Here is a 13,086-nt window from a genome sequence, read left to right as displayed (position 1 = left end):
TAGTCGCGATTTAAGTGAAAATAGGAAAACATTTCATGTTTTATGGAAAACCCCCTGAGATTTTGGTTAATCAACCTGCGGTCCTATTTTAAGTGAGAATAGATAACATTTTGCTTTTTGCAGAAACCCCCCTGAGATTTTGGCTAATAAACCCATGGTTTTTCTAGAAAATAATGTTTTTTGCATATAGATTCAATTTTGTTTTTAAATATTCATATTTTTTAAACCGTAACTCCAATTTTAACATGTTATATATGAAAATTGATTAGAAAAATTTGTAGAATATGAATATGATGTTATATTTACCTGTTAATCAGTTATAAATGTTGATTATAGATAGATTCAAGTGCTGCAAAAAATATTTATATCTTTTAAACCCTAACTAAATTGATTAGAAGAATGCGTAGAATCTGAATATGATGTTGTTTCACATGTTAATAATTTTACAATGTTGTTTAAGATGCAACGTTAATCAGTACTGCATGACCTGCCTTTCTTTTGTACCGGTGCCGATTCAAATTGAAAATGAACACCTCAACAAAAACAAATTGGAGACGAAAGAAACCATCTATGACCATGCATGTCCGTCGGCGAGAGTGCGAAGAAGAGTAAATGGCAAAACTGATAAGATGCCATGTTGAAATACAGGACGTGAACCTATTGGAGTCTTGAGTCATGGTTATTGTGTTAGGGACGTATGGTTTTTTCTCTCTCATTGTAACGCACGGGCTCTTTTACTAATGACACTAATGACTTTATTATTAGATAAAGATGTGTAAGCAGCTCACATATCTGAAAAGAAAATATACGCAACACACCGCATGCCTCTCGTTTAGGGCATGTACAATGGTTGATAAGACAGTTTTATCTTAAGTCTTGCATGTAATTTAGAGATGACAAAAGAGTATGTCTACAATGGGTTATATTTTAGCCTTATCTTCAATAACTAGCAATTCCTTAAAACATGGTGAGACAAATTATGCTAAGAGATCATCTCTTGTCTTATCTTAAATAAGAGAAGACAATCCTTTTCTTATGAGTTCTCTCACCTCCACCTCATCATTTATCCTATGTAACACTCCTAAGATAGCACCATTGTACATGCCCTTACCCGACTCGGCGACCTTCTAGGTCTCTCTTGATGTAAAAAAAACTTCCTAGGTCTCTCTTGTTCGCCCATGGCGGCCGTCGATCACCAACACCCAGTGGCAAGGCGAGAATAACAATTCGTCCGCCGACGGTGGCCGACAATTCAAGTCCAGATTGGAGGGAGTGAGATCACATCGTCCCGCTTGGGCATGTCTTGTAGCACAATACTTTGTGTGAAATTAACCTTTGCCCTACTTTTCTAACTGCTTTTCCTTTAAACTTTGATGATTGACCTAGGCTATGTAATGATGTTTTTCAAATAGAAATTGATCATTCGATTCATATAATGATACATGCACTCAAGCCCACCCGCCAGATGTAGGTGTGTCAAATCTTATTGATGGCTTGCTACAAATAATCTCCCAAAGCTTCTATTCATACAAATTAATTTATATGATGCCCCAGAACCTTTTATGCAGAGAATAATTAAGTTTTAGGATGATGAAATATCAAAAGGGGCCACTATGACATGTGAGTGAATTTACATAATTACATGTTTCTTTCACTTGATGATACTTTACTTTAGAATGTCGAACTAACATGTTTTTTAATCTTTTCCAGAAGATGAGAAGTTGACTAGCTATGAATTTATTTTGGTGCTCTATATGGAATTGGTTTCAGAAAATCTAGGCAAGCAGTTTTATAAATTCCTCCAACCGGTACGTCTTGCACTTTTCAGCTTTTTAATGTAACTATTATATGTGATGATTGGTTTCATATTTCTATTTGTTACAATATCTTTAAGTATTGTACTCTTGTTGTTAGATGGTGTGGAATTGTACTTTACACATGATTAAGCCGTATACCTCACAATGAGCTAACGAGTGAACTCATTGAGCAAATTTTCTGGCTCCGCCCCTGGCTCCAACACACGGCGCCGGACATGGTTTTTGTTGTGTCGATTTAGGAGAGAAAAGGAGGTGTAGCCTATGAGGAGCCGAGACTTTGCGGTTGGCAGCTGTGAGTGGGGGGCTTTTTCGCATTGATTCCTATTCGGATTAGACAGCGCCCTTGCCGGAGGCAGGGATGGCGTGGCGAGCAGCAACCAAGTGTACCGTCGCAGTCGGATGAGAAAGAGCGCGACGGGTGGCGTCGGGAGGAAGGAGAATAAATGGGTGTTGGTTGGAGGAAGAGCAAGGCAAGTTGTTAGGATTTCCATCTAACGATGCGAACGAATTGACTGATTACCAAGCGTTTATGGTTTTTCAGGTAACTCGCGAATAATCGATCCCTGTGAAGTTAGAGCATCTACAACCGTGCATAGCTAATCCAGTCATCAAACGCCTTACAAAGAGGACCTCGTTAGCCTCATTTTGCGTCCATTGCAAACGAATACCTCAAATCCATACTACACCCTGCAACCTAAAAGTTACCCATTAGTACATAGATAAACCTAGCCTAAACTACTCATCGCCGGAGAATTAGACGGCGTATCTGTCGGATGGACCTTCCTCTTGGTGGATGGCTGCCCCCAGCAGCTCCGGCTCCTCATCGGACACTATGTCCACAAAGAGTTCATCGATCTCCGCCCGTGCCTCATGGAGGTAGCGGCGGTTTACCTCCTTCACCTCCAAATGGATGGAGTCGAGAATGACCTGCTGCTCCTCCGCCTCATCCGCTTGGGCGACTTCAAACTCGCCCAGCGTGTCGGCCATGTTGAATCCAACAGCCAGAGGCGCTGGATTTGCATCACCTTCCACCGCTTCCTCCTTCAGCTTCGCGTCCTTCATGGCCGCATCAATCGCCCGCAGTTCTGCGCCCTCCTCTGTCTCCTCCTCCGTCGACTCTGGAGGCGTGCTAGCTGCAATCCAAGCGACGTGCGGGGCCTAGATCTCCTCCAGGAGATGCAACCGACGCTTCAGGTGAGCATTGCTTAGGTGATGCTCTGTTGTCAGGCCATGGCTATAGGCGGACAAAGATTTCTGAGCTGCGAGCGGATGTGGGGGTTGGTGGCGCGAAAAGGAGGGTAATGGGACTGGATAGGGGTAGGGGTCGCTGTCTGGCTTAAATAGTCGGGTTTGGCCCCTCGACCGACCCGTCGGAGCGACGTCCTCACCGGAACGATGGGTGTTCGTAAGGGTCCCGCACATTTGTGCGACACCTCCTCATATCTGTCCTCAATATGGGATGTATACAAGGGGTGCCGACCAGCCAACACATACAAGGCCGGTTTGAAGAGCTTCGTTGACCGGTCACTGACCGGGCGTATGAGGAGCCCGAGGGCTGTAGATGCTCTTGTTACCAAGCCCCTACATGGTTCGCTCTTGTTAGAGCATCTACAGTCGAGCGCCCCAAACCGGCTTCAAGCGCCAAGTCGGCCTGCCGGTTATTGACCGGTCACGAAAAATTGACACGGACGCCTCAAACAGGCCTCAAACGCCCGTGCTGTCCCGCACCCCTCATATCCAGCCCAAATATGTGGTGGATACGGGGCGGCCTGGGCGTGCCCGGCCCACCACTGACCCCACAAGTGCCTCCACAAAAAAACCATCCGGCTCCTTGCTCGGAACCCTAGCTCACTCACTCCTCTCCGTAGCTCTGTCCTCTCCTCTCCCCTCTCCGATTCCGATTCACCCCGGCGCAATGTCCAGCTTCGGCAGCGACTCCGGCTACGACCTCGACATCGACGAGGAGATGGCCCTCCGCATTGGCTTGGAGCGGTCCAAGATGGACACCGGTGGCAGCTCCGGATCTGCAGCGTCGCCGCGGCTCCCGCACCAACGCAGCGCGGACGCGGCAGCTGGACCCTCCCAGCCCGCGCTGAGCTCCCGCAGGACAACACAGTCTACACCGCCCCCACGTCGTCCCCTTCCCCCGTCGGCCGCTCCTCCGCGTGACCAGCGGTAGCGGTGGGTGCTAATCCCTGCGTCGTCGGCCCGCACGCGCACTCTGAAATAAAAGGCGTGCGCCACCCGCCGCGAGAGGCGGCGGGCAAGGGAGAGGGAAGCGGCGGAGCGGGCCGTGCGTCGTCGGCGCGGGATACCGGCGGAGCCCAATGAGGAGGAGCGGCTCCTCGCCGATGTCTATCATCGGTCGCTCGCGATGGCGGAGACGGACGCTCGCCGCCTTCGACTGAAGAACGCAACGGCCCTCTGGCTAGTCATAGAGCAGTCGGAGCGGGAGGCAAAGGAGGCAGTGGCGGAGGCGACTCGGCTCTCCATGCTGAAGCGCAGCAGGACAAGGTCGTCGCCGGATGAAGGGGCTGGTAGTCATGTCCTCATCCGACTCCGACAACAGCTTCACCTCCGACGACTACCAAGATTCTCCATCAGCCACGGGCGCCTACAGCTACGCCGGCGACCAGAAGTGGAAATGCCCGGTGAGGAAGTGGTGAAAAAGCTCCCTCTTATGTTTAATTATCATTTTTAATAGTTGAACTTGTCCGGCGATGAACTGCGGTGATCTTTTGGATGATGTAAAGTGGGTTTGTGTATTCATTATCCGTTTGATGTCGATTTCTTTGTCCGTTATTTGATCATGTAGAGTAGTTCATCACGTTGTAGTATGGATATAGGATGCCGAACATGATATACGTGAATGTGAAGAGGAAAATATAGCCGGATTTGCCGAGGTTGTAGATACTCTTACCAAGCCCCTGGTTCCTGGTGAAGTCTACGCACCGTCTAGTCCAACGACAGCTGCCTCAGTGCATCTCCGATCCGATGCTCAGGCCCTACAGTTGACAGGGTCCTCGTGTCGTTCCCCAGCTGCCTGCGCGCGCGTGACACTGCTGCGGCCGGCCGGCCGTCGTTAGGCAGCAACAAACACTGCTGCTGCTGCTGCTGCTACAGCGCACCGCAGCAACAGCTCTGTGGAGTGAACAGAAACCATCAATGGCGGACAGCAATGGGAGCCGCAGCGGGGCAGAGCGAATCCTCACTTGATTCATATCAGGCTAACAGAATAATTACAAGCAACAGATGCCCACAAGAATGGCGACCCTACCACCCCTCAACAACGACGACCAGCCAAGCCAAGCCAACCCACCATACACACATGGCGCCGCTACTCTACACCCTAATTTTAATCAGCATCAGAGAAACATTCTAGGGGTCCAAAACCCTGGGGCAATGCAAGAAGGTGCAAACACAACTCACTCAATGTCCTAACTGAAACGGAGAACACTGGTCACTGAACTTGATACCGACGGCCATGTCATGTCATGTCGCCTCAACCGCCGCCGGACGCGGCGGCTGCTGCTGCTCGATGGCGGCGACGGAGGCAGCCTTCTCGGGGCCCTCCTTGGGGCCGGCGCGCGCCAGGAGGTCCTCGTAGAGCGCGACGGAGTCCCGGGAGAACTCGGCGAGGGCCTCGAACATGCTCGCGAGGCCGATCTTGAAGCCGTTGAGGGTGACGTCGTGGGTGTCGCGCATGCAGTGGTGGTGCCGCGCCTTCTCCGCCTCCACCCGCCGCCGCAGCGCGCTCAGCGCCTCCTTGCGCTCCGACAGCTGCTCCATCCGCTGCCTCGCGTCCTGCTCCGGCCGGTGCTCCAGCAGCTTCGTCTCGATCACCTTGTTCTCCGCACGCTTGTACGCCGTCGCCTTCTTGTCCAGCTCCTTGGCCAGGCCGTCCACCTTCCGCTTCTGCTGCTGCTCCTCCCCTTGCTTCAGCCACAGCACCCTCACGCTCCGGTTGAAGTTACGCATGGTGAAGGGCACCCGCTTGTACGGGAACCTCGACAGCGTGGTGTGCCACTCGTGGCAGATCACGACCAGGGGCGGCGCGCCGGCCCTGTCAGGCGCGATCGAAGAGATCCCTCGGGAGTAACGGATGGTGTCCGTCACGATGAACTTGGACAGCCAGCCGTCAAGGGCTTCAATGTATGCTTTCTGAGCACTAACATAGCTCACAAAGCAGGACCTCCAATTCCTCAGTTCAACCTCCAGCCTGAGAGTGGCATGCCGCTGGGCATCGTTGCAGAATTTCCCATAAGCAGGGCAGGTGAAGGAATTCACCTCAAACATTATCTGTCGCTGTGCTTCATGAGACTCCACCATCACTTTCCAAGTTCTCGCAAAGCTGTCACGGAGAAGGGAAAAGCATCAGTATTCAGTGTAGCCACATCACAAATCCTACACACAAAACATGACATCAGCTTACCCGTGCAACAGCTCAACAAGCTGCGGTTGCAGTTCCTCGTCCCGTAATTTTTGTATTCTATCTGATATCGATTCTGCTGCTCGTAGAGAAACCCAGATCCTTGTGTACAAGTCTCTCACATTTGTCCGAGTCTTTTCAGCACAGCGCAGCTCTGAACCTTTGGCATCTTGGTTCCTCAGCTGGACACATTTCTTCTCGTATGTTTGTCGAATTTGATCTATGGCCTGTACAGAACCAAATCGTTTTTAATATAAATATAACAATACACGATACAACAGAGACATTGTGTTCGAACATGCCAGGAAACCATGAAGAAATGCTTGTGCACAAGAAACTACAGAAAATGGTCATAATGCATGGAAAACTAAGCACATTGCTTTTCATCAGTTCAAAAAATCACAGATAGCACTATCAGTAGTATGACCTTGTCAAAACCTTCAACTTAGCCTCATTTACTAAAGACACACGAACCCAAAGACAAGATACATTTTAATTTCAAGGTGGCGTCAGTCTTTTTCAATTAATTAGTTGCCTTAACCATAGATAGATCAATAGCAACTTGCTAAGAAAGATATGATGTATTCTTTGTATATTTATACAATCACAGGAAAGATCAAATGACTACAGCAGATACATAACCCACCTTAACTTCTTCATACAGTTTCTTCTCCCAGGCATACAATCTCCCTAATGTCTGCGAGTGACTTCCTGACTTCATCCCACCATAGTCATCGAATATGTCGCTCTTATTAGTCTCACTCTTCTCTGTCCACGACAAGCTGTTCGAGCTTGCTCCCAGCTCGCTCCTATAGGATGAAGATGACACAGACGAGGGAGACCGGTGCCACGCAATGGCATGAATTATCTTCGACGGGCTCTCTGCACCAAGACAGAGATATCAATGTCAATACCATCAACCGAAGACACACCTAATCTGTTGTCTGTACTCTGCAGTGTATGGATGTATATCAATCAAAAGCCAATCCTTGTACTGTGCTGTTCTAAGTTCTACCAGAACTGAAAAGTGCAGATTTCATGGTGTTCATCATGAAGCAGGCGCCTTTAGTCATTTGCACCCCAAAAGGACCACTTTGGCAATCAAGAACCACAAGTGGTAGCATCAAAAGGGCTAAAAAAATTGGGCCAGGACATGACTGCAAAGTTAGAAAAGGGGATAACAAATTGACTGTGTGCGCATATTACATCAGCCGAGAATATTCAAAGCCACTTTTTATGAGATTATGCTCTGCCTAATCTCCAGGGGCACATGCGAGCCCTAAACAAAGAACAGCACCATCTAAAAATTCCATGCCACCATGAGTATTAAAAGAGTGGTGTATCCAAACCAAATGCATCTAATGGCACAGGGCCTTTCGCTGATGGAGATTTGTGAAATCCACTCATGTCTCGCACCAGCTTTACGCCCAAATCTTGCAGTTTTCCCACAAACAGAAAAAAGGGGTTCGGCCGCGTTTGGGGCGAAAGATCGAGCAGGTTGCGGTGGCAGAGAGAAATGGAGGCGAGAAAAGTTGGGGGAAGGCGATAAAGGCCGGACCTTTGAGCTCGGGGGCACGGGCGGCGGCCTCGAGCATGCCGGAGACCTCCTTCCCGGCCTCCGCGGCGCGGGACAGGAGCTCCTCCACCTCCTTCAGCGCCGCCAGGAGCTCGCGGCCCGGCTGCACCATGCCGACCTCCAGCCCGCCGCCGTTGTTACCCGTCGTCACCTCGCCCACCTCTTTCGCCCCTTCCTGCTTGGCCACTCCAAGCGAAGAATCTGCTTTAGGGTTTTTAGCCGCCGCCGCCGCCGCCTTCTCCCCCTCCCCCTCGTTCTCGTCCTCGTCCTCGTCTTCCTCTTCCGCCTCCTCCAGGTCTGGGATCCCCTCCCGCTCCCTGACGGCGCGCATCTCCTCGTCGCTGATGGCCGCGGCTGCGGCCGCCACCTCCTCCGTCCCGTAGAACGGGTTGAAGAAGTCCCACCCGCCGACCGCCGACGCCGCGGGGGGCGGCGGGGGCGGCGTCGCCGGGGGCGTGTAGTAGTACGGGCGGCCCATCTCGGGCGTCCCCATTTCCGGCGTGCGCGCGCCGCAGTCCTCCTGCTCCTCCTCGGGCGGCGGCGCCTCCGTCTGCCGCTGCGGCGGCGGGGGCGAGGGCGTGGGCGAGGGGGCCGAGGGCATCAGCGCCTGCGCCGGCTTGGGCGACCCGGGGGGCGAGGCGGTGGGAGTGGGGAGCGTGATGAGTATCGGCGCCGGCGCGGTGTGGCGCGCGACAAAGACGTCGAGCGCGTCGGCGACGGCGCGCAGGGCGGCCGCGTAGCCGGCGTGCGCCGCGGCCAGCGCGAACCTCCGGTCGGCGGCCGCCTTGATGAGGCGCTTCCGGTCGCGGCACACCGCCACGGGGTCGCCGCCCGCGCCCACGCCGCCGCCGCCGCCGGCGAGCCGGGAGGCGGCGCAGTTCCCCATCGGAGCCTACCCCGCCCTACCGAGGGTTTATTAGAGCAGGGTTTAGCGCAGAGCGCAGGGGGGGAGAGCGAGGGTGGGGTGGGGGAGTCAAAGTCAAAGTGGGAGAGTGTGAGGCTGTGACAGTGAGAGTGAGGGAGAGGGAGGGGTGGGGTGGGGGGAGGCGGTGTTGGTTCTTGTCAGGTGGTGGAGAGGGGTGAAATTTTGTTGGTTGTGGGAGGGGAGGGGAGTGGGCTGGTGGGGAGAAAGGTAGGAGGAGGAGTGGGGAGGGGGAGGAGGACCTCCTAAATTCTGGTGATGATGGCAGAGAATCTTTGGGTGATTTGTTTATGTGGGGCTCAGGATTTGGGTCCTGTGTAGGTTTTGGGACTTGGGGAGGAGTGACTGATGACAGTTGGTGAACAGTCTTCATGGGAGATCAAAACAACTTTGTTAATGACAAGAGAGTAGCAGTGCTTAACAGCCCACATTTAGTCCTCTCTGGTTTGCATGAATTTCGTAGGAAAAAACATTAATTCAGACCAAATGAAAAAATCCCTACCCTTATATACTACTCCAGGTATGTGCTTACTTAGACTATGTATGTGCAATGTATGTTTTATACAACATATAATGTACCGAGATATGCATTCGCATACGTAACTTGACGAAAGGGCGTAACAGAATAAGCAACCACAAAATGGACCCCTGGAACATTGCTTGCAACAGTAAATGGAACATTAATAATACAGTACGGTGGAATTGAAATAGGAAGAAAATCTAGATTTAAATGATGATAATTAGTTGATGCCAAAGATATAATATTAGTCGCGCAATTTAGAGAATAAATTAATGGATGCGGAATTGAAGAAAACAATATGTGCAATGTGGTACTATTTGGGTAGGTGGAGGAGATTGATGACACAATGAGATGTTTTTTATGGCCTCGGCTGATCGCATGAAACAAAACTTATTTTTTCGTATAGACAATTTATGTGTGTCGTAGTATAATATTTCTATAGATGTGTTCCTTTCATATTTTTCTTACACTGTGATAGTGACAGGTGAGCCATAGCGTAAGTCCTCGCAAAGGTGGCAGGAGAGGTATGTAGACCCAAAATGTTGAGGTTTCAGAGCTGGGATGCTCGTGTACCACCAAAACTGGAACCCACTCATGCCCCTCGATGTTCAAAGAAATGACCAACAAAGGAGAGGGTAGACCGGCGATGAGTTGAAGCAAAGTGTGTGAACCTAAGAAGGTTTATGTTACTTTCTTTGAAATATGGTTCACATGCACCATGTTAGAATACACGTGTTGGTTGCCCACTCAAGGCCTATGTGGGCCAAAGAATTTGAGAGACATATAGACAAGAAATAGTGTGAATATAACATGTGCAATCCCACTATGACTAAAAAAACAAATCAATAATTGAAAAAATGTGGGTTCATCAAATGAGAAAGAAATCAAGATTAGGTGTATGGCATAGCTATCATGACACGTTTCTAGACGCAGTGGCGGAGCTTCATGGGGGCCAACCTGGGCCATGGCCCCCCAGGTTACAAGAAAACACATATATATTCCTTTGTATTAGGCCTATTTTTCACTTAAAAACAACTGAAATAGTTATGTTTCCCCCTCTCCCGCCCATGCCCCCTCATAATTTTAGCTCAAGCTCCGCCGTGTCTAGATGTTCTAACCTCTTGTTGTAGCGACCTAGGGAAGTATGAAAAGCATCTACTTCCAAGAAAGAATCATCATCTCTCCTCCTCCTTCCTTGAGAGTCATCAGCTCCCCTTCTCTCCCCTCCTCCTCCGGCGACATCATTGGGGAGGGAGAGGAGGCCAGAGCTCCGATATACGTAGTAGTTTTAGATGAAAGCTTGAGTCTGGACTTGTCTTAAGGGCGTATGATGTCATGATGTATGTCGATGAACTCCGGTGTCAGTGAGCGATAATGGATGGCAGCGGGGAGTTTCCGCTCGTTGTCCATGGTAGTCGACAATGCAGTGAAGACGAAACATATTCCTTTGCTGCTGGAAGAGCTGCAAAAGTATTTGAACCTAAGGAAGTTTATGTTACTTTGTGTAGGATCGAGAAGAGGTGTCTAGAGGGGGGTGATTAGACCCTCAACAAAGAAAAGTAGCAGTTTTTAATTTCTTTAAGTTAAGGTGGATTTTTAGTGCAAGTTTAAACATTCACAATACATTTCAAGCAAGCATGGCAAGAGTATATGAGCAGCAGAAAGTAAAGCATGCAACTTGCAAGAAAGTAAGGGATGGGATTGGAGTGTGCAAACGCAATTGGAGGCACGGAGATTTTTGGTGTGGTTCCGATAGGTGGTGCTATCGTACATCCACGTTGATGGAGACTTCAACCCACGGAGGGTAACGGTTGCGCGAGTCCACGGAGGGCTCCACCCACAAAGGGTCCACGAAGAAGCAACCTTGTCTATCCCACCATGGCCATCGCCCACGAAGGACTTGCCTCACTTGGGTAGATCTTCACGAAGTAGGCGATCTCCTTGCCCTTACAAACTCCTTGGTTCAACTCCACAATCTTGGCGGAGGCTCCCAAGTGACACCTAACCAATCTAGGAGACACCACTCTCCAAAAGGTAATAGATGATGTGTTGATGATGAACTCCTTGCTCTTGTGCTTCAAATGATAGTCTCCCCAACACTCAACTCTCTCTCTCTCTCACTAATTTGGATTTGGTGGAAAGATGATTTGAGTGGAAAGCAACCTGGGGAAGGCTAGAGATCAAGATTCTTGTGGTAGGATTGGAATATCTTGATCTCAACACATGAGTAGGTGGTTCTCTCTCAGAAAATAAATGCTGGAAGTGTAGGCACGTTCTGATGGCTCTCTATGCGAATGGAGGATAGATGGAGGGGTATATATAGCCTCCACACAAAATCTAGCCGTTACACACAATTTACCAAACTCGGTGGGACCGAATACTCAAACTCGGTCAGACCGATTTAGTTCAAAATGTGAACGTTAGGATTTTTGGTTGGACCGATATGATCAACTCGGTGGGACCGATGTGCTAGGATTAGGGTAAAACCTAAACTCAGTTTGACCGATTACACAAACTCGATGAGACCGATTTTGGTAATAAGCAAAATAGAGAGTTGGTCGAGCAACCTCGGTGGTACCGATTGCATATCTCAGTGAGACCGAAATTATTGCAGTAGGCAACAGAGAGTTTGCAAGCCCATCTCGGTGAGACCGAGATCCCATCGGTGAGACCGACTGATTAGGGTTTCTGGCAGTGGCTATGTCAAGTGAACTCCGTGGCGCCGGATAGATCAAATCGGTGGGGCCGAGTTTGACTTTAGGTTTAGGACATATGTGGATATGAGAAAGGGGTTGAGAGCTTTGGAGCATATCACTAAGCACTTTGAACAAGCAAGCCATTATGCAACACCTCATCCCCTTTTAATAGTATTGTCTTTTCCTATGGACTCAATGTGATCTTGGATCACTAAAATGAAAATGTAGAGTCTTGAGCTTTTGCCAATCTTGTCCTTAGTTTCTTGAAAGGATTCCACATCCTCTTGTCCATGCCACTCCACTGTTGAACTCATCTAAAATATACTAGGTAGAAGTATTAGTCCAGCAAGAGATATGTTGACATTAATTACCAAAACCACCCAAAGAGCACTTGTGCTTTCACTTTGTTTGAAGCATGGTTCACGTGCACTATGTTAGAATACACGTGTTGGTGGTTGCCCACTCAAGGCATATGTGGACCAAGGAATTTGAGAGCCATATAGACAAGAAGAGCGTGAATATAATGTCATGCATGTCCAATCCCACGATGAATAATAAATAAATAAATCAGTGATTGAAAAAATGTGGGTTGATCAAATGAGAAAGAAACCAATATTAGGTGTAATGCATAACTATCATGACACAACTCTAGAAGCAGTGGCAGAGCATCATGGAGGCCAACCTGGGCCATGGCCCCCCATCTCACGAGAAAACATGTATATATTCCTTTGTATTAGGCCTATTTTTCACTTAAATCAGCTGAAATAGTTATGCTTCCTCCTCTCCAACCCATTCCCCTCATAGTTTTAGCTCAAGCTCTGCCCTGTCTAGAAGTTCTAACCTCTTGTTGTAGCAACCTTGGGAAGTAGGAAAAGCGTCGATTTCCAAGAAAGAATCATCCTCTCTCCTCCTCCTCCTCCTTCTCCTTCCTTGAGAGTCACCAGCTCACCTCCTCTCCCCTCCTCCTTTGGCCACATCACTGGGAAGAGAGAGGACGTCAGAGCTCCAGTATACATAATAGCTTTAGATGAAAGGACTTGTCTTAAGGGTGTATGGCGTCATGATGTATGGTGATGAACTCCGGTGCCAGTGGGCGACAACAGATGGCGGCGGGGAGCTTTCGCTT

The 13,086-nt window shown here is 49.4% G+C and overlaps 1 protein-coding gene across 1 annotated transcript; it reads right to left on the bottom strand.

Annotated features, from left to right (window-relative positions):
- Window positions 1-5,014: 5,014 nt before the first annotated feature.
- Window positions 5,015-8,867, bottom strand: LOC125510259 (protein ALTERED PHOSPHATE STARVATION RESPONSE 1-like). The gene is made up of 4 exons (XM_048675380.1): window positions 7,805-8,867; window positions 6,893-7,128; window positions 6,250-6,473; window positions 5,015-6,168 (listed from the first exon to the last, which is right to left on the bottom strand). The coding sequence occupies exons 1-4, from the start codon at window positions 8,706-8,708 to the stop codon at window positions 5,310-5,312; spliced, it is 2,223 nt and encodes a 740-aa protein (XP_048531337.1). The 5' UTR covers window positions 8,709-8,867; the 3' UTR covers window positions 5,015-5,309.
- Window positions 8,868-13,086: the final 4,219 nt, after the last annotated feature.

This window comes from Triticum urartu, chromosome 5, assembly GCF_003073215.2.
Source record: "Triticum urartu cultivar G1812 chromosome 5, Tu2.1, whole genome shotgun sequence".
Taxonomy (NCBI): domain Eukaryota; kingdom Viridiplantae; phylum Streptophyta; class Magnoliopsida; order Poales; family Poaceae; genus Triticum; species Triticum urartu.
This window is presented reverse-complemented; position numbering and strand designations above follow the sequence as displayed.

What these genes read in the sequence shown, in the direction of transcription:
- LOC125510259 (XM_048675380.1), bottom strand. Translation starts at nt 8,708, where the DNA reads ATGGGGAACTGCGCCGCCTCCCGGCTCGCCGGCGGCGGCGGCGGCGTG. An exon ending in CCGTGCCCCCGAGCTCAAAG is followed by an intron (nt 7,129 to 7,804) that starts GTCCGGCCTTTA and finishes GTCTTGGTGCAG; the next exon opens with AGAGCCCGTCGAAGATAATT. An exon ending in CTTGTTGAGCTGTTGCACGG is followed by an intron (nt 6,169 to 6,249) that starts GTAAGCTGATGT and finishes TCTCCGTGACAG; the next exon opens with CTTTGCGAGAACTTGGAAAG.